Here is a 24,199-nt window from a genome sequence, read left to right as displayed (position 1 = left end):
CAGCCTGAGCTTTCTGTTCTTGGCTGACAGAAGTGGAACCCAACTTGGTTTTCTGCATTCAACGTGTTGAGCATTCTGAGATAATTTTCTGCTCAACAGAATTGTACAGAGAGGTTATCTGAGTTACTGTAGCCTTTCTATTAGCTCAAACCAATCTGGCCATTCTCTGTTGAGCTCTCTCATTAACAAGGCATTTCCATCTGCAGAACTGTCACTCACTGGATGCGTTTTCTTTATTGCACCATTCTAAGTAAACTCTAGAGATTGTTGTGTGTGAAAATCCCAGGAGATCAGCAGTTATAGAAATACTCAAACCAGCCTGTCTGGCACCAGCAATCATGGAATGATCAAAATCACTGAGATCACATTTGTTCCCCATTTTGATGGTTGTTGTGAACTATACCTGAAGCTGCTGGCCCATATCTGCATTATTTTATGCATTACACTGCTGCCCCATGATTGGCTGATTAGATATTTGCATGAATTAGTAGGTGTACAGGTATTCCTAATAAATGTTCGATGAGTGTATAATCTATATGCGTTCTTCCTATTACTAGCTAATAATTTTCTGCACAGATATGAAAGTAGGGCATCTGTAATGCTGGTTAACTGTTTATTTACTTTGGGTTTGTTAATAAATGTAGTAGAGAGAGGCTTTTATTTCTAAATTCTGTTCGTCTGAGAATTTCTGTAGGTGTATTAGGTTTGGTCTAGATTTACTTATTTATCTATTGTATATGCCTACTGTTAACACTGGTTTGTTGTGTGATCTGCAGACATGGCTCCATGCAGCGGTGTTACTAGGCAGTGGCATCTTCTACTATGTGTTTGTCCTAGTGTTCAGTGTCACATGTGTGACGTGTAACTCTCCCACAAACCCATTTGGCATTGAGACTAAGCTGATGTCTGAGCCACTGTATTACTGTGTGTGTGGACTCACTACTGTCCTAGCACTGCTGCCCAGGTACACACACACACACACACACACACACATACACACACCTACCTGCTTAACTGTGCTTACTCAGTTTTATAATGAGTTCTCACATTCACTTTCTCTCTATATCTCTTTCTCACTCTGTGTGTGTGTGTGTGTGTGTGTGTGTGTGTGTGTGTGTGTGTGTGTGTGTGTGTGTGGATGGGTGGGTGGGTGGGTGGATGTGTGTACGCGTGCGTGCATGTGTGTTTTTCTCTTGCAGGGTGCTATGTCGTGCATTCTCTAACTCCCTCTGTCCGTCTGACTTGGTGAAGGCTCAGAAACTGGACAAGTCCTTCACAGGGCAGTATTGGAGCAATAGCCATCACTGGAAAGAAGACAAACCTGCCAAACAAAAATTGAACTCCAGGCCCATCCCTCAGACTCTCAATGTGAATGCTGACATGCCCCACTTTGCAAACTGCAGTTCAGAGATGGGCCCTGTACCCTCCTGATTAATGATTCAAAAGCTGCCTTAATACTGAGAAATTGTCCACATTGTACTTTTGAGACAAGCAAAACCAGACAAATCTCCAAACTGGCTTTGCTCTGACTAATGTGTTTACTGTCACTGACATCCCTCCACATTCTCGTCTTTTCTTATCAAGACTACACCCATTAGCCATACCTATTTTACATATCCGTATGTACATTCTCTGTTGTGGAATGCCTCGAGAAAGCACTCAACCCACATTGTTTTTTCACACAGAATAAAAAAGTCGGAATAATATCAGAATATCTGAAACAGACATAAGTGTGATTTGAAAAAAAAGGGGGAGGAGGCCTTCTTCACAGAACAGTAATGCTCCATATGCTTCAATATACTTTTAAAATAGGAGTATATTGTGAAAATGTTCATACTTTCAAGGTTGGACATGGTTTTGTTGGACAAGGTTGGTGCTTGGTTTTAGGTCACTATGCTATAATAAAAGTCACTAAATACTAAAATGCTGAACAAACAGGGCACTTGTCAGAGAAGCTGCTGTAAGAACTGTGACTCCGAATGAGTTTCAGAAGACAGTGCTTTTAAGAGGAGAAAATGAGTTGCATCAGATTTGCTCCTGCTTGGCTGTAGAGAAGACTTGCTGCCACACTGGCCCTAGCTGGATAACATTGTCTATCCCTGATCTAAAAGAAACTACAGAGAAACCAGTGTTTTGGCCTACATGCAAAGTGACCCAGATAAAGTGGTTCCAATCTGATATCACCAACGGTGGAAGATATGCCTATGTAGTGGCCTGTTCTTTAGCAACACAAACAGGAACTGACAACTTTGTTAGGAATGATGTTTACATTTACATTTGCAGCATTTGGTAGAAGCCCTTAGAAGTGTTTTAGTTTCCATCAAAATCATATTCTAGTACATGAAGGTCTAATAATACTTAGCTAAAATCCTGGCAGACAAGAGTTCAATTGTACAAGAGTACAATGAGTTAGTACAGAAACACAAACAGTACAAGCCAACGTTTTTTAGTGCTCCTTGTTGAAGCAAATGTTACACATTTCAGAGAGATTCTTACCAAAGGCCAAACAAACAACTGTTGAAGTTTGTCGTTCAACACAAGCATATTTTAAACCAAGGTTTAATAAGATTCCTGTCCTGCAGAGGTTTTTCTACTCCCGACACACCTCATCCTACTTACAGAGAGATGCATAACCTATGCAGGGTGATGGGCCTCCAAACCACGCCGCATAAGCAACACTGGACTTTCAGAGGCTTTGAAAGTTTTAACTGAGTATTAAGTTTGGGGACATAAATACCAATTGAGTACTTTTTTTTTTAAAGAACTGTATGTACAATCATTTACTTGTGACTGCGCAATATGAACAAAATGCTATAATGTGAAATAGTTTAACTGGGATATGCCTTGTGACTTAAATGTTTACATAAATGTTAACATTCATCAACACACCCTATAAAACATCTGGGTCAGGAAGTTCACAGCATACAATAAATCATTTAATCATTTGTTAGAGGGCTCATTTGTATATTGCAGCCTTCTGCAGTACCAGTGTTTCAATATTGTAATATCAATTAACATTCATGTTGTTCAAATCATGCAGTAAGTGTAAAACATGCTGTTGACTGAATTGTTCACTTTTTTTCTATAGGCAGTGCTAATGTCCTGTGCAGTTCAGTGATATTGAATTTTGAAAGGATTGTAAGAAACTGAGATGAATGTCTTTAAAACAGTTTTCTTTGCAGTGAATGATGTGTGTTGATCTGTGATTATTATTTAAAATAAGTAATCAAGAATGAGTGGTTTGACCAAATGTGATGCTTGACCATGTGATTTTTTAGACTGAATTACCTGTTGAAAAATTGTGAAATAATTTTGAAAAATTCAAAATGTTACATGTTTTGGGATTGTTTTTGTCGGGTTCTGTGTGTATTGTATACTTTTGAAAGAATTTCTGATGCTGGAAAAAATATGAACAACCATAAAGATTTCTTTATAAAAGAAATAAAATTATGAAAAACACTGTTATTGCTCTTTGTATTGTACATTATATTGGAGCCCTGTCACTGTAGGCGATTTCATTTCATGAAAAAGTTGATATTTATTATTACAATATATTACAATCTGCCAGACGCTTTCTAATATACACTATGTGGCCAAATATTTGTGGACACCTGACCATCACACCCATATGTGCTTTTTGAACATCCCATTTCAGATGTAGTCCCACTTTGCTGTTATAATAATCTCCACTCTTCTGGGAAGGCTTTCCACTACATTTTGGAACGTGGCTGTGTGGATTTGTACACATTCAGCCACAAGAGCATTAGTGAAGTCAGGGACTGTTGGGGGTGAGGAGACCTGGTACAGAGTCAGCATTCCAGTTCATCCCAAAGGTGTTCATTAGGGTTGAGGTCAGGGCTTTGTGCAGGACACTCAAGTTCTTCCAGTCCAACCTTGCAAATCACGTCTTCAGGGGCATCATCATGCTGGAACAGGTTTGGGCTCCTTAGTGCCAGTGAAAGAAAATTGTAATGCTACAGCAAACAGAGACATCTTGTACAACTGTGTGTTAATTGGGGGCAGTCGTGGCCTAATGCTTAGAGGCTCGGACTTGTAACCTGAAGGTGAACCTAGATAGGTGGGGGGGTGAATGACCAGCACTCTCTTCCACCCTCAATACCATGACTGAGGTGAGACCCTTGAGCAAGGCACCAAATCCCCAACTGCTCCCCAGGCGCCGCAGCAAAAAAAAGGCTGCCCACTGCTCCGGGTGTGTGTGTGTGTGTGTGTGTGTGTGTGTGTTCACTTGGATGGGTTAAAAAGCGGTCACCGTACTTGGCCACAAGTCACTTCACTTCACTAATTGTGTGCTTCCAACATTGTGTGATGGTCAGGTGTTCACAAACTTTTGGCCATATTGTCCAAGGTCAATAAACATTGATTAGGCTCCATCAGTCCCTGATCTTAAAAAAAAAATAAAATACTTTAGCATTTAACAATTTTGCATTTCTGTGGTTTGCTTATTTAACAATTTTTATTTTTGACTACCTTTATTTCTGTTAAACTGCAAACACATTTTTTGTTTAAGTGTCTGAAAATTTAGCGTATAAAAATTAGCTGTGTAACTAAAGTTTATTATAGTGTAAATGGGCTTTATTTAAAGCTTCCAGCATGAAGGTGTGGGCGTGGCCGCGGCTAGGTGGGCGTGTCTGTTGCTCAGTGAGCGTGTCAATGCGACAGGTTCAAGTTCCTCTTTGCCGCGTTTAGGTTCCTTTCTGAAGTTCTGCTGAAGTGTCCATCTCTCAGTAAATCTGCCCCCGAAGCCGCAATGAGCCTCTGCAGCTCCACACTCAGTGGCCCGGAGGACATGGACGAGTTGGAGTCGGTTGGGTGAGTTGTGCATTTTATGAATAAACAATCAGTTCTGCATTTTAAACGTCAGGCTGTCAGACAGAGACGCTCTTCTAAACCGTGTGACAAGGTTTGAACTTTCTGAACTCCGACCATTAGACATTTCCACCCTATATTACTGTAAAAAAATTATTAGCTTTTGTATTCATTTCACTGCATTTTCAAGCAACATCAAGCCCATCAAAGCTCCAAGCAGAGTAACTGTTTATTTCCTGTAGCTGATGAGTGTTGGTCCTACAGTCCCTGCTGAAATAACAACAGAAACCCTCACAGAATTTGTAATGGTTTTAATGGTTATAATGGGAATTGTAATGGTTTTAATGGTTATAATGGGAATTGTAATGGTTTTAATGGAAACTGTAATGGTCCCTATGGGTCTCTACTGGTAATTTGTTGCTTTCTATTGGCGGCTAGTGGACACCATTAAGGACCAGTAATGGTAATGGTTTTAATGGTTAGCTGATGGTTTGTAATGGTATTTGTAGTGGACACCATTAGAATTTCTGTGATGGTTTCTATTGTTTTTTTAAGCAGGGGTATTTGACCTTCTGTCCAAAGACAGAGTGGGTGCGGAAAAAATCTAAAAGGCAAGGTATGGTTGGCTAATTTTGGTTATTTACATGTTAGGTTTGTGAGTTTCATGCTGCTATTTCTGTATTAACAAGTTCATCTGGAAAGTGAAAAGTATGAGGAAACAAGTGTCAGATTTCGGATATGCTCTAATGAACATAGAGCTGTAAACATGTGCTGTCGTCTGACCAGCCAGTCGCTGAAACCCACTGTGTTTAAGTTCTTACAAATGATAAAATATGCCTAAAGGATTTCTAAGAGAAAGGCACTTTTCTATTTTTGTACTTTTGGTTTTAATAAGGGATTTGAGTTACGTCATGCCAGAAAACTGTGCATCTATTAGGCTACATTACCACTGCATTATTTTAGTGTTTGGTTTAGAGGTCCAGTTCTTGTGGCAGGGGTATTTCCCTGCTTAGGCATGTCTCAAGAGTTACAATTGGTATGCCTGTGGTTAATAAGGAAGTCTCATGATTTATACATTTTAGCATGTGTTCCGGTTACTTGTAATTTGGTTGGGTATGATGTGGTTGTTTAATGCAGATGTGTATAACATCTGGCGGCATGGTGGCACATTGCCACCTCACAGCTCCAGGGCGCCTTGTTCAATCCTGAGCTTGGGTTTTGCCTGTCCTTCCTATGTCAGTGGGGGTTTCCTCTGGGTTCTCTGGTTTCTTTCCATCTTACAGGTTCACCAATTTCCACCACCTTATGTTTCCACCTCCTTGGCTACTCTTGAGTGTGTGAATGTGTGTGTGCATGATGCCCTGTGATGGACTGGTATCCTTTCCAGGGTATATTCCCAACTCATGCCCAGTGTTCCTGGGATAGACTCCAGATCTAAGGCCACCCTGACCAGGATAAAGCAGTTACTGAAACTGAATGAATGAATGTATTACACATAAAGCACAAATGTATTACTGAATATATGTGAAAACACAAAAAAATCAATACACGTGTGTTGAGGGGAGGGTAATTTAAAATTTGCAAGCAGTCTGGTTGACAAAAAGCACTGAGACAGTAAGACATTATGCTAATTTCTGACAATAGATGATGCTACTATAGAATTTTATATTTGTAGTCGTTATCTCTTTTGACCATCATTTTTCATTAACAAAAGCAAAACAGCACTCTTTTTTTTTCAAATTTTCGGAGAATACGACACACAATATTATTTCTGACCTGTCTGGCTCATCTCTCTCTCTCTTTTTCTCTCTCTCTCTTTCTCTCTCTCTCTCTCTCTGTCTCTCTCTCTCTCTCTCTTTCTCTCTCTTCCTCTCACCTCTAGTTGGTACCATTATGATTTGTCTCGACATGCAGCTGAGGCTCTGCTCTTGTCGAATGGGGTCGATGGGAGTTTTCTGCTCAGAAACAGCCACAAGGGACCCGAATGTTTTGCCCTCTCTGTCAGGTTAGTTGCTCCTCCATCTCTTCTCTTGTTTCTCATGTTTGATTCACACAGGACCCACACGTGTGGATTTATTTACCCAAGTTACTTGCTTGCTCACATTCGATGCCGATATTTGTTGTGCAGTCTGTTTTGGATGGCACTGCCAATGACATGGTGAAGCAGTTGGTAGGGAATGCATTCTATCAGCTTTTCTTTGCCAGGGCCAGTGTGTTTAGTGTTCTTGTTTGTCAGTATTAACTCACAGATTTTGCAAATGACCTAAGTAAATTAAAACCACAGTTTTGAACAAAAGAGCATTTTTTTTGCATTGCATTCCTGTAAGTTTAGTTTTTGGCATATACTTGTTTTTTTTGTTTCCTTTTAACTGTTTCTGTTCCCCTTTTAAAGTTATGGTAGTACCATTCAAATAATTATCATTCAAGGTCAGTGAAAATAAGCCCATATATACACAATCAGTATTATATATTCGAGTCCAGGTGTGTAGCTGAGGCCATCACCTCCCAGGTTAGTGTAGCTCCTACTTTTGTGCCATGAATGTTGGTCATTGTACTGCACATTGTGCTAGGAGAAATAGGGAAGGTATCTGTAACATTAAGTAGCCCTTATTGGACTAAATGTCTTGATTTGATTCAACCAGGGCAAAGGACTCGGTGAAGCACTTCCACGTGCAGAGGCAGAACGGGAGGTATTCTTTTGGATTCAACGAGTTTTCATCCCTTCAGGATTTCACCAGTCACATGGCCAATCAGCCGCTACTGGGCAGTGAGACAGGTTTGACACACAAACACACAAACAAACAAACAAACAAATCCCTTTATCTCTGTCTGATTCTCTAACCTCCATGTCCTCCCTGTTATTATTGTTTCACAGGTAACCTGATAGTGCTGCGGTTCCCATACCCCCGACAGGTGGAGGAGCCATCCATTTATGAGTCTGTTTGTGTGCACACAGCTATACAGACAGGACGGAGTGAAAGTGACTTGGTCCTCAGTGCGCCATCGGTACATTAGCAGTGCCTTAGTTTTTCCATTAAAGCATTCATGATGTTTGGCTGATTTATTCTGTTTTTATGATGAGAATCTCACTAAGCATTCATATATCCCAAAGGTCAGTTTTGTTCATCACAAAAATGACAGTTTGATTCAACATTCAGTGTTTATGTTGAAATATTTGTGGTGTGCATAGCTATTTTGGTGCTAATATGTTGGTTGGTGCTGTTTTGTCATTATTCCTGTGAGAGGTTAGTAGTTGTGTGCTGCGCTGACATTACAGGGGAACATTGCTAACTCAGTTACAACGCCGTATAATAAGAGGTTTCAGAGGTTTCTCACTAACCATTAATGAGAAATCCGATGTAGAAATAGTGGAGAGAGAAAAAGTTGGACTCTAAGTTCCAGAATTCAATGCCGCTATAGGATACATTTGTGCTTAGTTATGGCTGATACTCAGCTCAGCTAGTTAGTGAGATGATAAGCATGATGCCTCTAATGGCCTTATTAGCATGACAGTCTAAGCTTCAGAACCTTGTGTGTTTGAGCAGAGAGTATGGATAAGGAGGTCAGAAAACTGGACAGATTAAAGGGCAAAAGTGCTGCTGCATCACTCATTAGGTCGAGATGAAGCGAGGGATAAATCCCCCTGGTGCAGCTATCAATAAGTAGTCAGACAACATTGTGGGTACTGTAGTAATGTTAATCAATATGTGAAAATAGACTAGATTTTCATTACAAAATAAATCTTGGACATCACTGAAGACCACATATTAATTTTAATAGAACACACATCACAGAACACATTCTTTCAGTTCAGGAAATGATTCAAAAGTCTGTTTTTCTATTAGACTATCTGTTACTAATTGTATATCTTCCTGCAGCTTGGCACAAAAGAGGGATATCTGGTGAAACAAGGAGGCATCATAAAGGTATGAATCAATGTGAAGTTTCACATAAAGTCTTTATTTTTGAGCAGGAACAATAGTTATTTACACTCACCAGCCACTATATTATTATACTAATCACCATACTAATACTGGGTAGGACCAGCGTTTGTTCTCTGAACAGCCTCAATTCTTCATGCCATTGGGAAAATTACTTTGATATTGTGGTCATTGTTGATATGATTGCCTCACATAATTGTTGCAGATTTGTCAGCTGCATATTCAAGCTACGAATCTCCCTTTCTAACACATCCCAGTGGTAGATAGGCTGTGGCATTCAAACAATTACCAACCCGGACTGTTGACACAAGGCAGGATGGATTCATGCTGCAAATGGCAAATTCTGACCCTACCATCTGCATGTGGCAGCAGAAATCAAGATTTATCAGAGCAGACATTTTTCACCTGTCCAATTTTGGTGATCTTGTGCACACTGTCACCTCAGATTCCTGTCCTTCGCTGACGGGAGTAAAACCTGATGTGGACTTCTGCTGTTGTAGCTCACCTGCCTCAAGGTGCAATGTGTTGTGCATTCTGAGATGCTTTTCTGATGTGGTTATTTGAGTGTGTGGTTATTTGAGTCACCGTAGCCTTCCTGTCAGGTCGAACCAGTCCATCTGGCACCGACAATGATGACGCAGTCAAAGTCACAGCAAACATATTTTTTCCTAATTCTGATGTGAACATTAACCGAAGCTCTTAAACTGTATCTGCATGATTTTATCCATTGCACTGCTGCCACATGATGATCGAATAATTCTAGCAAACAAATCTGTGGTGAATAGTTAATAGTAATAAGATCACTGATTTTCCTAGATGCTCTGAGTACTTATTAGTGTTTCTTTTAGAACTGGAAACAACGATGGTTCACACTGAACAGAAATGAGCTGAAGTACTTCAAAGACAAAATGGTAAGTCTAAAAAATATCTTGGACTTAGTTTAATCAGTAGGCAGTGTAAAATAAATAATGCCTTTCTATCTTCTTTCTTTATTTTTCTCGGTCAGTTTTCAGAACCTATTCGGACCCTGGATCTGACCGCGTGCTCTGCTGTTCAGTTTGATTACAGCCAGGAGAGGGTTAACTGCTTCTGGTAGGAAGACTGATACTCGCATTGCTTGATGTGTGTTGGTGTATGTTAGAGGTTTATTTTCTGTCTGTTGAGCTCTAAAATGGGGAAGTGCAACTGGAAACACCTCCACACAGACAGAAAGGACAGCATTTAGCTATCATTCTCTTCATACCACCCACACTTACTACATATTACAGTTCCCAAATCTTTACATAAATAATGTTGCACTTTGTGGTTATTTTTATACATCTCTTACATTTTCTCATTATTTCCACTCTCTATTTTAGTCTAGTGTTTCCTGAGAGGACGTATTATTTGTGTGCAAAATCAGGTGTGGAGGCTGATGAATGGATAAAGATACTGCGCTGGAAATTGGTAAGTCCAGAGTTATAAATGACCAAAAAAAAAACTACTAATTAGTTGTTAGGCATTAATTAGATGTGAGATGTGTTATAGTTACAGTGATTGTTTTAGAGTAGAAAATGATTAGTTTTTGGTGAAACTAAGAAAATCGTAGGTGCTAGTAGCAGCTTTCCATTGTTTCCTGCATTGCCTAACAGTCATTACACCCACCTTTTTCCAGTCACAGATAAGAAAAGGAAGATGATGGCCAGAATATGGAAAAGAAGAAAAGGAACTACTCGGAGTGGGAGCTGTGAGGGCAGTTAGGAATTATATAATAGGATGAACTTAGTCAGAATTCGGTAGCTCCTGTGGTAGCTCCACTGTAATCTGTTGTCAAGGCATCATTGTGTGGTTTGACGAATGGCTAAGTAAGTTCTGACCTTCTGTTACACGGCCCACATATGGAGAATTACAGTGATCAGGGGAAGGAAGAGAATGGGTCTAATGGCATTTACAAACTGAGGTCATTATTGGTGCAACTAATTACACTTTCCCCTGTGGAACCATGTAGTGCCTGTAGTGCACTGCTGCATCAGTGCAATGCACTGCAAGGTATTGATAAAATACTAAAACCCTGGATGGAAACAGGAATTTAACTTAACTTGTTAAGTTAAACTTAATTTAACTTTACTAACGGCTACACTGATGACTCCTACCTCATTAAACTGTGGTTAGCAGTTCTTGAATAAAAGTGTGACAGTCAGCACCTTGATCAGTGTTACAAATGTAAGATTCAGGTTTTTTTATTTACAGTACCCTCCGAAAATATTGGAATGACAAGGCTAATTCTTTTGTTTTTGCTATACACTGAAGATATTTGGGTTTGAGATCAAAAGTTGAACATGAGATGATAGATCAGAATTTCAGCTTTCATTTCCTGATATTTACATCTAGATGTGTTAAATAACTTAGAACATGGCACCTTTTGTTTTAACCCAAACATTTTTCAAGTGATAAAATATATTGAAACATGTGAATTACAGGTTTTTGTGTTGCCCAGGTATGCCCTTAATAGCTCTGAATATCTGTGAAGAAAAACCTCAAAACAACAGGCTACCAAAGTGATGGAAAGGCCACAGTGGTCAACACAGCAAAGGATTTCATCAGGGGAAAAAAGTGGAAGGTTTTAGACTGGCCAGGTCAATCACCAGACCTTATCCCAGTTGAGCATTCTTTTCACCTCCTGAACAGTAGACTGAAAGGAGAAACCACCCAAAACAAAGAACAACTGAAAGAAGCTGTGGTACAAGCTGGGAAAAGCATCACCAAAGAGGAATGCAACAGTTTGGTGATGTCAGTGGGTCACCAGATTGATGCAGTTATTGCAAGCAAGATACACAATATACAAATAAATAATAAATGTTATTTACTTTAAGACTATCTATTCCAATACTTTTGCTCATCTAAAAATTGGGGTGTCTGCCACCAAAAGTGCCATGTTCTAATTTGTTTAACACATCTCGATGTACAGTACCACTAGAAAGTTGGTGAACCCTTTACTATTTTCTGTATTTCTACATAAATGACCTGAAATGTGGTTGGATCTTTATCTAAATCCTAAAACTAGATGAAGAGAACCCAATTAAACAAATGACACAAAACATGATAGTTTTTACATTTATTTATTGAGCAAAATTATCCAACATTAATTATCTTTTTCAGAAAAAGTATGCAAATCTTTGCTTTCAGTAACTAGTGTGACCCCTTTGAGTAGCAATAACTTCAACCAAACATTTTCAGTAAATGGTAATCAATCCTGCCCAACGGGTTGGAGGAATTTTGGAGGAATTCCTCCTTATAAAACTGCTTCAACTCAGTGGTGGTGGTGGGCCTGCTTGCATGGACTGATCTTTTTAGGTCCTTCCACAACATTTCCTTTGAGGTCAGGTCTGGACTTGGGCATTGCAAAATATTGATATTACTCAGTGCAGAAGTGGCCTGTAGGTCCTTAGCTGTTACCCTGGGGTTCTTTGTGACTTCCTGTAATATTATTAACTGCACCCTTGGAGTGATTTTTGCTAGATGACCACTCATTGGGAGATTAATATTTGTGCTGAATTTCTTCCATTTGTATATCACCTCCCTTGCAGTGAATTGGTGAAGGCCAAACTCTTTAGAAATAGGAATGTCTTTTGATTGAGGCATGGCACACGCAATAAACCTGTGTAGTGAAGACCAGATTTTGATAGTGAAGACCCAGGTTTATGTTCATGAAACATGGGAGGGCCTGCTAAACTCATGCCTGATTGCTATCCCCTTGATTGAAACACCTGACTTCAATTACCCCTTTAAGTTAACTCATACTCCTAGAGGTTCACATACTTTTTCCAATAAAGATATTTAATGTTGGATAATTTTGCTCAGTAAATAAATGTAAAATGTCATTTGTTTAATTGGGTTCTCTTTATCTAGTTTTAGGACTTAGATGAAGATCTGATCACATTTCAGGTCAAATTTATGCAAAAATACAGAAAATTGTAAAGGGTTCACAAACTTTCTAGCAGCACTGCAAATATCAGGAAATGAAAGCTGAAACTCTGATCAATTGTCTGAACTTCATCTTTTGATCATAAATCCAAATGTCTTTAGTGTACAGCAAAAACAAAAGAATTGGCTTTGCTGTTCCAAGTACCTTCAGAAGGGAATGTACACTGCATTGGCAAACAATGAACATCAGGACGGACATTTAACAGCATAAAGCTACAGTGGAGTTTCAGCCAACAGTGACTTTCAACGTTTATTCTTTAGTTGCATTTGAAGAAAGCCAGAAGATATTTTTAACCCCTAATATCTGCTGGAAAGCCGTGTTAAACATGGTGGTGGAGCTACTGTATGGTATTGGGCAGCCATATGTCTTGATAGGAGTCTAGTTCAGATAAGTTCTTCGTGTAGGAAGACGGAAGATGGGGCCATTTACTGGAGCAGGTGCACCAAACACTGTTCAAGATGTCTCTACAGTTGTTGCTAAATCCAGTAGTTGCTTTTACACAAAGAGGAAGTTGTACACTTTAAAAGGACTCATTATAGAATATTCTAGAGAATAGTCTGTGAAGTAGATTAATTCCTCCTACTTTATGCAGGAGACAGTATTTAATAGTTGAATTTGTGCAATAAGAGCTTTGCCAGAAGAACTGAGGCAGTTTTTTGTTCTATAAATCATGATCCTGCTCCTTCTTAATATTATTGTGTTGTCCACCAACTTTTGTATTGAGCATGTCTGATGCAGTAATTTATTTATGTAAAACATGAAGGAATGAGGAAAGATTGCTGTGCATCCAAGTGTATGTGTTTTTGTGAGAAGAAAAAATAGCATGTTTACATTTGACCTCATGCTGGTTTCAGATCATTTTTTTAAAAACATTAAAGGTATTTTGTACACCAAAGTCATAAACAAATTTATTAATTAGAAGAAATCAAAAATACAGCCAGACAGGGTTACATTCAAAAGAGGAACATACAGCATCAAAAGCAACTGACATGAAATCCAAGTTCACAGCCAACATCATACCATTGTAGTAATGTCCAAGGTGCATATGTGTGTGTGTGTCTTGATCCGATCCCGGTATATGTTGCAATAGTTATAAAGCTGTCTGTCTTCTAGGCAACCTCAACCACCTGTCTCAGTTCCTCAATCAGTGGAACAAGCTCCTTCTCCAAACTGATGATCAAACCTAAAAATAACAGGAGAAACTGATTCACTAGCCATGTCATACAAATATCAGTGTGCATTAAAAATACACAGAGTGGAATGTATTTAATAGTATTTAACTGTGGCAAGGATCTGTGAGATTTAAAAACAACCCCTCTGGTAAAACAATGTCTTTTCCGATTTTGAGTCACCATGCAGTGTTTAAGCTTGTTGTAAAGTGTTTCCAAATAAAATATTGATCTGCCAGCTCAGTCATTAACTGTCAGTCATTCCCATGCATGGTACACTTACCCGTGTTGGCACTGCTGCTTGCAATGAAGCTGATCACTAAGGGTAATCGGTTAAACTGCACAATCTGAAAACAACAACAGAAAGACACGGAAAACAGTTAGCAAGTCATACAAAGAATTTCAGCTGAGTGGAGACTGTGAGGCACAATACCTGATATGTGTTGTAGTAGCAAATGATGCTCTTATTTTTGGACAGACCCAGCTTGCTGCCTTGATCTGTGGCCAGTGCAAAAGTTGAGAGAAAGCCTGGTCGTAGAGCATACTCTGGAGCATTGTCATTGGCAACTATAGAGCACAACCACATCAGTGACCCCTTAAGAGCAATGGGGAACTAAATCAAGCAACATTTCAAATACTGTAACCACAGTGGTACACTATATGGCCAAACGATTGTGAACACCTGACCATCACACCCATACGTAGGCCTTCACCAAACTGTTGCCACACAATTGAATAGGAAGTCTCTGTTTGCTGTAGCATTACAATTTCCCTTCAGTGGAACATAAGGGGCCCATGCGTCTTCCAGCATGACAATGCACCTGTCCACAGAGCAAGGTCCATGAAGACATGGTTTGCCAAGGTTGGCGTAGAAGAACTCGAGTGTCCTGCACAGAGCCCTGACCTCAACCCTAATGAGGGATGAACCTCCTCGCCCAACATCGGTGCCTGACACTAAAGCTCTTGTGAATGAATGGGTAAAAATCCCCACTGCCACACTCCAAAATCTAGTGGAAAGTCTTCCCAGAAGAGTGGAGGTTATTATAACAGCAAAGGGGACTAACTCTGGAATGAGATGTTGAAAACACACATATGGGTGTGATGGTCAGGTGTCCACGTACTTTTGGCCATATAGTGTATAAGTAAGATGAGTTTGATTACCTTTGATTACAGGAACTCCATCTCTGTCTGTTACTATTATTGCATGGAGGCCTTCAACCCTGATAAGAGAAAACAGAACATCTGTTAATATTATTATTATTATTATTAGTAGTAGTAGTAGTAATAGAAGTAGTAGTACTAGTATGAACCCATAATAGTATAAACACTGTTTTTATCCTGTTACTTCTCACTGTTTACTGTTTCTAACACTTGTGGATTATATTTGAGTTGCAAAAAAGAATAAAAAAATAAATAAATAAAAGCCTAACACAAACACAAAACACAACTTACGTTGGCAGCTGTTTGTACAGGTACCTCTTCAAATCCTGCAAACACAAAATCACATCCGTTATGCGCATCTTTATTTCACTACAGAAATCCGAGCATTGCTTTCTGTAAATAATTCTGTAAAATACTTACATCTGCCATGGTGAAAACTAGTGTGTGCACGTGCGCCTCTTCCTGTAACAAAACGCTTGTTTACGTTAAGTTAAAAATAAGAAACAGATAAACATACTGAACACTCGACATGTATGTCCCAGCACCACCGCAGACAGCACTATCTGTAGCTAAGTTAGTTATCTTTGCAGCACTTATACATTTACATTATGTCTGTTGTTACTCGACCACATTAGACTGCATTCATTAAAATAATACATGTAGAATGAAAGTCAATACAACTGTCGTTACCTTTATTAAGCCCTTTTTTGACGCTTTCTGCGTCGCGTAATGAACATATCACATGACACACACTTCCGTAATCGTAAGTTCCTGCCATTGAGAAAGCTTTTCAGTGCGCCCTCTAGTGACAAATCTGTGTAATTACAGAAATATACAGTGTACACATCTAACAACAGGCAGAGCTATACTGAGCCAGGCATCCATAATAATAATAATAATAATAATAATAATAATAATAATGATGTGCTGCCACGACGCTAGGGAACGAGGTCATTAAGCAAAAATCTTAATAAGGCATGATCATTATGAACAACAGAGTAGAAAAGAACAGAAATCGTACTATTACTACATCATCTGTTTTTACCTAGTTATTTATAGAACTGAGATGATTTATTATGCACTATTTACATTACAAAATTTGTTCTAGTTGAACAAACTCATGCAAAACCCAAACAATTACCTGCAGAAATTAATAAAAATATGTGTAAGTAGTGTCTACATTTTAACCAAAACAGAAGAGTGGCAGCGTAACATCTTAACCTTTACTTAACAGCGTAACATCTTAACCTTTACTTAACAGCGTAACATCTTAACCTTTACTTAACAGCGTAACATCTTAACCTTTACTTAACAGCATAACATCTTAACCTTTACTTAACAGCGTAACATCTTAAGCTTTGCTTAACAGCGTAACATCTTAACCTTTACTTAACAGCGTAACATCTTAACCTTTACTTAACAGCGTAACATCTTAACCTTTGCTTAACAGCGTAACATCTTAAGCTTTGCTTAACAGCGTAACATCTTAAGCTTTGCTTAACAGCGTAACATCTTAACCTTTACTTAACAGCATAACATCTTAAGCTTTACTTACCAGCATAACATCTTAAGCTTTGCTTAACAGAGTAACATCTTAACCTTTACTTAACAGCGTAACATCTTAACCTTTACTTAACAACGTAACATCTTAACCTTTACTTAACAGCGTAACATCTTAAGCTTTACTTACCAGCATAACATCTTAAGCTTTGCTTAACAGAGTAACATCTTAACCTTTACTTAACAGCGTAACATCTTAACCTTTACTTAACAACGTAACATCTTAACCTTTACTTAACAGCGTAACATCTTAACCTTTACATAACAGCGTAACATCTTAACCTTTACTTAACAGCGTAACATCTTAACCTTTACTTAACAGCATAACATCTTAAGCTTTGCTTAACAGAGTAACATCTTAACCTTTACTTAACAGCGTAACATCTTAACCTTTACTTAACAGCGTAACATCTTAACCTTTACTTAACAGCATAACATCTTAACCTTTACATAACAGCGTAACATCTTAACCTTTACTTAACAGCATAACATCTTAAGCTTTGTTTAACAGCTTAACATCTTAACCTTTACTTAACAGCGTAACATCTTAACCTTTACTTAACAGCATAACATCTTAAGCTTTACTTAACAGCGTAACATCTTAACTTTTACTTAACAGCGTAACATCTTAAGCTTTACTTAACAGCTTAACAGCTTAAGCTTTACTTACCAGCATAACATCTTAAGCTTTGCTTAACAGAGTAACATCTTAACCTTTACTTAACAGAGTAACATCTTAACCTTTACTTAACAGCGTAACATCTTAACCTTTACTTAACAACGTAACATCTTAACCTTTACTTAACAGCGTAACATCTTAAGCTTTACTTACCAGCATAACATCTTAAGCTTTGCTTAACAGAGTAACATCTTAACCTTTACTTAACAGCGTAACATCTTAACCTTTACTTAACAACGTAACATCTTAACCTTTACTTAACAGCGTAACATCTTAACCTTTACATAACAGCGTAACATCTTAACCTTTACTTAACAGCGTAACATCTTAACCTTTACTTAACAGCATAACATCTTAAGCTTTGCTTAACAGAGTAACATCTTAACCTTTACTTAACAGCGTAACATCTTAACCTTTACTTAACAGCGTAACATCTTAACCTTTACTTAACAGCATAACATCTTAACCTTTACATAACAGCGTAACATCTTAACCTTTACTTAACAGCATAACATCTTAAGCTTTGCTTAACAGAGTAACATCTTAACCTTTACTTAACAGCGTAACATCTTAACCTTTACTTAACAGCATAACATCTTAACCTTTACATAACAGCGTAACATCTTAACCTTTACTTAACAGCATAACATCTTAAGCTTTGTTTAACAGCTTAACATCTTAACCTTTACTTAACAGCGTAACATCTTAACCTTTACTTAACAGCATAACATCTTAAGCTTTACTTAACAGCGTAACATCTTAACTTTTACTTAACAGCGTAACATCTTAAGCTTTACTTAACAGCTTAACAGCTTAAGCTTTACTTACCAGCATAACATCTTAAGCTTTGCTTAACAGAGTAACATCTTAACCTTTACTTAACAGAGTAACATCTTAACCTTTACTTAACAGCGTAACATCTTAACCTTTACTTAACAACGTAACATCTTAACCTTTACTTAACAGCGTAACATCTTAAGCTTTACTTACCAGCATAACATCTTAAGCTTTGCTTAACAGAGTAACATCTTAACCTTTACTTAACAGCGTAACATCTTAACCTTTACTTAACAACGTAACATCTTAACCTTTACTTAACAGCGTAACATCTTAACCTTTACATAACAGCGTAACATCTTAACCTTTACTTAACAGCGTAACATCTTAACCTTTACTTAACAGCATAACATCTTAAGCTTTGCTTAACAGAGTAACATCTTAACCTTTACTTAACAGCGTAACATCTTAACCTTTACTTAACAGCGTAACATCTTAACCTTTACTTAACAGCATAACATCTTAACCTTTACATAACAGCGTAACATCTTAACCTTTACTTAACAGCATAACATCTTAAGCTTTGTTTAACAGCTTAACATCTTAACCTTTACTTAACAGCGTAACATCTTAACCTTTACTTAACAGCATAACATCTTAAGCTTTACTTAACAGCGTAACATCTTAACTTTTACTTAACAGCGTAACATCTTAAGCTTTACTTAACAGCTTAACAGCTTAAGCTTTACTTAACAGCGTAACATCTTAACAAACTTATGCAAAACCCAAACAATTACCTGCAGAAATTAATAAAAATATGTGTAACTAGTGTCTACATTTTAACCAAAACAGAAGAGTGGCAGCGTAACATCTTAACCTTTACTAAACAGTGTAACATCTTAAGCTTTACTTAACAGCGTAACATCTTAACCTTTAATTAACATCATAACATCTTAACCTTTACTTAACAGCTTAACAGCTTAAGCTTTACTTAACAGCGTAACATCTTAACCTTTACTTAACAGCTTAACATCTTAACCTTTACTTAACATCTTAATCTTTACATAACAGCTTAACATCTTAAACTTTAATTAACATCATAACATCTTAATCTTTACATAACAGCTTAACATCTTAACCATCTTAACCAGCATCTTATCCTTTCTAGTGTCTACATCTTAACCAAAACAGATGAGTGGCAGCTTAACATTTTAACCTTTACGTTCCACTGCTTCATCATACTGTGAAACCTTTTTATTGTTAATAGTTCTCACTGCATACGGGTTCTCTTATTCAGACTGTAAATTGACTTTTGCTATTGTGTATTGTTTCTTTTTATTATTCTTCCTACTTTGTTCCTTATATTTTTTTTGTATTTTTATTGTCTTTGTAATTCATTGTTTGCTGCCCTTACCCCACCTTTCTCGTGAGGAAAAAAAAAAATAAGAATTTCATTGTACCGAAGTATATATGACAATAAAGATCTTGAATCTTGAATCTTAAGAGCATAACAGCTTAACATCTTAACCAGCATCTTATCCTTTCTAGTGTTCACATCTTAACCAAAACAGATGAGTGGCAGCTTCACCAAGCACCTGGTAGTTACTGTAAATTGGAGAAGCTGTGTGCCTGAATGACAGTATCAGCTGCCACTAATAACAGAAATCAGCTGCCCCTATGGATGAGTCGCTACAGAGACTAGAAGATTATAAATGATGACAGAAATGATTATATGGAAAAGATGTAGAAGTACTGAGTTAAGTGTAGATACAGTATAGCAATGTGCAGTGTAAAATGTGTAAGCATTTCCTTGGAACAAACCAAAAGAACTGAAAGTATACGGCAGTGCTGCTAGTATCTGAGTTTTCTATGCTCTGGTCACCTCAGCTAAGTTAAACCATCTCAAGCTAACACAATCTCAGGTTAATTCATGTGACTGAAGGTGTAATGCTGATTATAAAAAAAGTCTGATTTAATTTTAATTCGTTTGCTGATGTGTGCCAGTCATGGTATATAACATAAAGGTAGATATTTAAAATCCTATGAATTCTTCTAGCCTAAATTCTACTGGTGTTGATTATTCTTTGTCTTTTAATCCTTGCTGAAAAAACAACAGATTAGACCAGTGGGAATTCCACGGTGCTCCAAGATGTCATGCTTGTTTGTGCTGGTCTGGTGCTGGTTTAGTACGGCCATGCTTGTGATGAGCAGAACTTTGATGGTAAAGTTGCTCTTGCTGGTGGAACTAATATGGTTTGCTGATTGCTTGCATGTACGCTGGTGACCAACTTTGCTGGTGTAAGTTGTTCTTTTTCCAGTAGTGATGTTGATCATTGGGTTTGTCATATTGCTTGACTGCACTGATATTTTCTTGGTTTAAGCCGAGAATGTGCTGTTCTTCTGTCTTTTTTAGAATCCTAGTCTCATGCAAGAATGAAAATCCTTCATGTGAGGATTAGAACAAAAACAATGAGCTCCTCAGTATTTGCAAACCAAAGAAAGAGCTTAATCCTCCTGTCGAATTCACCTCACTTACCTCAGACACACAGTAACCCTAGCAACGTTCACAGGGCCTAAACCCCCAACCCTCATCTCCAAACCTTTCCCTCTCTCCTCTCTCTTTCGCTCCTCACTGCCTGCTGGATATGCTGGAGGAAGTTCCATTCATCCATGTGAACTGGGCTGGACAGTAATTACGTCCAACTAGTGCTTTTGGTGTGGGATTGAGTGTATTTTGGAGACATGGGACCCGAAATCCTAAATTCCTCAAACGAAACCGTCAGCTATGGTGGGAAAAGTGCCTTCTCGCAAATGGAACACAACATTGTTGCGGGATACCTCATTGCTGCATGTAAAGAGTATTTGTGTATCTGAGTGTGTGTATGGATGTGAAAGTATGTTGTAAAGTATAGCATAAGTCTATGGTTACATGTCTGTACTTTTTTGTACTGCTTGTGTTAGAGAAATAGCAAAGAGCTTACTGCTGCATACAGAATGTAGAGCAATCACATCATATTAGATTTGGTTGTTATATGGCTGTCGAGTTTTAATTGATATTTATGATAAATACCTGATGTCTCGTTCCCAAACATGTATAGCTGTATAGTACCCAAACCTTACCAGCAGGAGTGCTCATTGAGCCACTAAACTAAATTCATACTGTTACAACATGTGCTTGTACAAACCTGCCCTTCTTTCTGTCTGTCTGTCTGTGTGCAGGTGTGATCAGTTTGTCCAGTAACCTTGTGGTGCTGATTATGTTTGTAAAGTTTAAAGAACTGCGTAATGCCACTAATGCCATCATCATTAATCTGGCTTTCACTGATATTGGAGTAGCAGGCATTGGTTACCCCATGTCTGCTGCTTCTGACCTGCATGGCAGCTGGAAATTCGGGTACACTGGTTGCCAGGTTTGTTGCAGTTTTTATTTACTAATGACCTATATGCTGAAATCGAAGAACTGGTGGTTATTATCCAAGTGAAGATTTATAGACCCAGAATTATTATCTTCATTTGCCACCCTTGTTTGTGTGCAGAATTGGAATGCAGGTGACTACACTGGTGTGTATGTGTGTGTGTGTGTGTGTGTGTACAGAACATGGCATACCATGTGATGCTAATCTGAGAAAGTAGCTTGTTCTTTAGTAGGAGGGTCCTGCTGCCTAAGAATGTTCATAATATACTACATTATCATTAAAGGTGTAAGGATGCATCATGACCTGATGCATCATAATGCAAAAAAAAAAAAAAAAAGTGACAATGTGGATTATGGAAATGTGCGATTCACATCTTGCAAATCAGCATTCTATTAATTATGCATCTGATACTGTTGTACTGTTTGAACTAGAGATCCCAATCTGTGCAACCCACAGAGTTAAAATTTATAAAGAGCACACTGTTGACATGATCGCATTCTTTCATGGAGAGTCTGTGCAGTTACCGAGAATCATCTGTACTTGTGAAGTGACTGATAGTCAATGACTATGGAACTCATTATGTTTCTTTTATGTATCTGTCATATCCCTCTGGTCAAAGACTTTATTTATTCAATCAAATTTCTGGGAGAATTTATAAATTTATTTATTTACTTTAAAAGATATGGTGAACCTGTAGTATATTTTGTTTACAGTATTAAACCACTGCTCATAGCAATTTTTGAAGTTTTTCATTAAAATTTTGTTCAAAATATTCTGAGAATCGAATTGAATTGAATTGAATCTTGAAGCCAGTATTGTGAATCGAATCGAATCATAATTTGATTGTATCGTTACACCCCTAATTATCATAAATTATCATTAGCAGGAGCTATAAACTTGCGCCTTTTTTTTTAGAAATACATTGCTCACTGAGCTAATCTATTTTTGTGCATCCACTCCTGAGTGCTGTCTATGTAATCTATTGATATCTCTCTTGTAGATCTACGCTGCCCTGAATATATTCTTTGGGATGGCCAGCATTGGACTGCTTACTGTGGTAGCCATTGATAGATATATAAGTATCTGCAGACCCGATATAGGTATGAACATACGTGTGTTCCAACAGAGTAACTTCAATTTCATGAAATGTTGATATAGCTTTTCTTTTACACTGACCTGACTAAACTGTACTTTTTGCATGCTGGTGTGCTTGTAGGCCAGAAGATGACGATACACTCATATACACTGTTGGTTATGGCTGCATGGCTCAATGCAGTGTTCTGGTCTGCCATGCCAGTTGTGGGTTGGGCTGGATATGCTCCTGATCCAACTGGAGCCACATGCACCATCAACTGGAGGAACAATGATGCGTGGGTTCCCCTCATAGAGGCATCAACTCACAAGTCACCTCTTCCCTTATAGGCGGTCACTTAGCCAGTGATTCAATTTACACCAGAGGTTTTAAAATGTCAGCTTTATGTTTTCTCTGATCAACTCAATTTTCATTGCTGTAATGTCTCATTACAATCCTAGGAAACTGGACTATTACGCTACAACTGTGCTCCTTTACCATAATTCAAATCCATATTACTTAGGACCGTGACTATTTTGTCTTTGTGTTAATCATTTTTTTTTCTCTGTTCCTTCAGGTCCTTTATCTCCTACACGATGGCTGTGATTTCCGTTAACTTTATCATACCACTGTCCGTCATGTTCTATTGCTATTACAATGTTTCAGTCACCATGAAGAGGTACAAGGCAAGCAACTGCCTGGACAGCATTAACATCGATTGGTCAGATCAGATAGATGTAACTAAGGCAAGCATTTTTTTGTATTACAATGCAATTAATGTGCGTTCATTCTGTTGTTGGTGTTAGCTTGATATTTAACTGTGTTTTACAGATGTCTATTGTGATGATTGTGATGTTCTTGGTGGCCTGGTCTCCATACGCTATTGTATGTCTTTGGGCATCATTTGGTGATCCTAGAAAGATTCCTGCACCGATGGCCATCATCGCACCACTCTTTGCAAAGTCTTCCACCTTCTACAATCCCTGCATCTATGTCATTGCCAACAGGAAGTAATGTTAATTTAATTTGTCAGATAGTCTGGAACATGAATTTTTGCTAAAGAAATAATTGTGCTCAAGTCATGCCAACATTTGCAGAATCATTTGGTTTGTTTGTTTGCTTAAGGTTCAGAAGAGCCATTGTGGGGATGCTGCGATGCCAGACCCGACGACATGTCACCATCAACAACCAAGTTCCTATGACGATCTCACAGTTGCCTCTTAACCAGTGACCTAATAATATTGACAGAGCCCATCATGTTCTCTGCTCAGCGCTGGGTGCTGATATTTCCTTGCATTGTTACAGCAGCATAGGATATGAAGTAGACTGTTTGCTACTAGATGTAAGTTAAACATTGCTTTATGTGAAGAGTGTTGTGAAACCTGAGTTTGAGAGTGGAAATTAAGTTTGCCTCATCACCATAGAAATTCCAGTAAGGTCTTGACACAAAAGAAATAAAATTATTTGTAATCAAATGTATGACCCCACTGTTATTTTTTTACACTATTCTCTGCAATCCATGGTTATAAAGATATTGTAGGATTGTTGTAAACAACTTTGTACATAATAGGCAGGCTATTACTTTGCGCCCCATTAATAATATATACATATATATATATATATATATATATAT

General features: G+C 38.0%; 4 protein-coding genes across 8 annotated transcripts in view; 3 read left to right on the top strand and 1 right to left on the bottom strand.

Moving 5' to 3' along the window:
• Positions 1-3,504, top strand: part of atp10d (ATPase phospholipid transporting 10D) — a 31,974-nt gene extending 28,470 nt beyond the window's left edge. Inside the window, exons 20-21 of one of the 4 annotated variants that reach the window (XM_026939085.3) lie at positions 777-964; positions 1,200-3,504. In XM_026939085.3, the coding sequence (XP_026794886.3) occupies positions 777-964; positions 1,200-1,431 (420 nt within the window). In that variant the 3' untranslated portion in view covers positions 1,432-3,504. The remainder of the gene's footprint in view (positions 1-776; positions 965-1,199) is intronic. The other 3 variants (XM_053232792.1, XM_026939092.3, XM_026939078.3) reach the window with 3 other exon arrangements.
• Positions 3,505-4,686: 1,182 nt separating this feature from the next.
• On the top strand, positions 4,687-13,485 carry dapp1 (dual adaptor of phosphotyrosine and 3-phosphoinositides). Of its 2 annotated transcripts, none has more exons than XM_026934187.3 (9): positions 4,687-4,830; positions 6,710-6,832; positions 7,470-7,603; positions 7,784-7,833; positions 8,706-8,753; positions 9,617-9,679; positions 9,775-9,860; positions 10,127-10,214; positions 10,423-13,485. In XM_026934187.3, exons 1-9 carry the CDS (start codon positions 4,769-4,771, stop codon positions 10,444-10,446), a joined length of 678 nt encoding a protein of 225 aa, XP_026789988.1. In that variant the 5' UTR covers positions 4,687-4,768; the 3' UTR covers positions 10,447-13,485. The 2 variants fall into 2 exon arrangements, with proteins under 2 accessions (XP_026789988.1, XP_026789981.1); XM_026934180.3 differs by having other exon boundaries at positions 7,703-7,833.
• A 143-nt stretch (positions 13,486-13,628) lies between these two features.
• Positions 13,629-15,839, bottom strand: lamtor3 (late endosomal/lysosomal adaptor, MAPK and MTOR activator 3). Its single transcript, XM_026933582.3, has 7 exons — positions 15,753-15,839; positions 15,483-15,524; positions 15,354-15,388; positions 15,063-15,121; positions 14,335-14,468; positions 14,185-14,248; positions 13,629-13,915 (listed from the first exon to the last, which is right to left on the bottom strand). Exons 2-7 carry the CDS (start codon positions 15,489-15,491, stop codon positions 13,842-13,844), a joined length of 375 nt encoding a protein of 124 aa, XP_026789383.1. The 5' UTR covers positions 15,492-15,524; positions 15,753-15,839; the 3' UTR covers positions 13,629-13,841.
• A 4,870-nt stretch (positions 15,840-20,709) lies between these two features.
• On the top strand, positions 20,710-24,123 carry rrh (retinal pigment epithelium-derived rhodopsin homolog). Its single transcript, XM_026935353.3, has 7 exons — positions 20,710-20,929; positions 21,298-21,488; positions 22,495-22,594; positions 22,711-22,864; positions 23,144-23,312; positions 23,398-23,576; positions 23,692-24,123. Exons 1-7 carry the CDS (start codon positions 20,821-20,823, stop codon positions 23,795-23,797), a joined length of 1,008 nt encoding a protein of 335 aa, XP_026791154.1. The 5' UTR covers positions 20,710-20,820; the 3' UTR covers positions 23,798-24,123.
• Positions 24,124-24,199: the final 76 nt, after the last annotated feature.

Source organism: Pangasianodon hypophthalmus, chromosome 3 (assembly GCF_027358585.1).
Source record: "Pangasianodon hypophthalmus isolate fPanHyp1 chromosome 3, fPanHyp1.pri, whole genome shotgun sequence".
Classification (NCBI taxonomy): Eukaryota; Metazoa; Chordata; class Actinopteri; order Siluriformes; family Pangasiidae; genus Pangasianodon; species Pangasianodon hypophthalmus.
This window is presented reverse-complemented; position numbering and strand designations above follow the sequence as displayed.

What these genes read in the sequence shown, in the direction of transcription:
- dapp1 (XM_026934180.3), top strand. Translation starts at nt 4,769, where the DNA reads ATGAGCCTCTGCAGCTCCACACTCAGTGGCCCGGAGGACATGGACGAG. An exon ending in TGGTCCTCAGTGCGCCATCG is followed by an intron (nt 7,834 to 8,705) that starts GTACATTAGCAG and finishes ATCTTCCTGCAG; the next exon opens with CTTGGCACAAAAGAGGGATA. An exon ending in AGATACTGCGCTGGAAATTG is followed by an intron (nt 10,215 to 10,422) that starts GTAAGTCCAGAG and finishes ACCTTTTTCCAG; the next exon opens with TCACAGATAAGAAAAGGAAG.
- lamtor3 (XM_026933582.3), bottom strand. An exon ending in TGGAGTTCCTGTAATCAAAG is followed by an intron (nt 14,469 to 15,062) that starts GTAATCAAACTC and finishes TGTGCTCTATAG; the next exon opens with TTGCCAATGACAATGCTCCA. An exon ending in GCTACTACAACACATATCAG is followed by an intron (nt 14,249 to 14,334) that starts GTATTGTGCCTC and finishes TGTTGTTTTCAG; the next exon opens with ATTGTGCAGTTTAACCGATT.
- rrh (XM_026935353.3), top strand. Translation starts at nt 20,821, where the DNA reads ATGGGACCCGAAATCCTAAATTCCTCAAACGAAACCGTCAGCTATGGT. An exon ending in GGGATACCTCATTGCTGCAT is followed by an intron (nt 20,930 to 21,297) that starts GTAAAGAGTATT and finishes GTCTGTGTGCAG; the next exon opens with GTGTGATCAGTTTGTCCAGT. An exon ending in TATGTCATTGCCAACAGGAA is followed by an intron (nt 23,577 to 23,691) that starts GTAATGTTAATT and finishes TGTTTGCTTAAG; the next exon opens with GTTCAGAAGAGCCATTGTGG.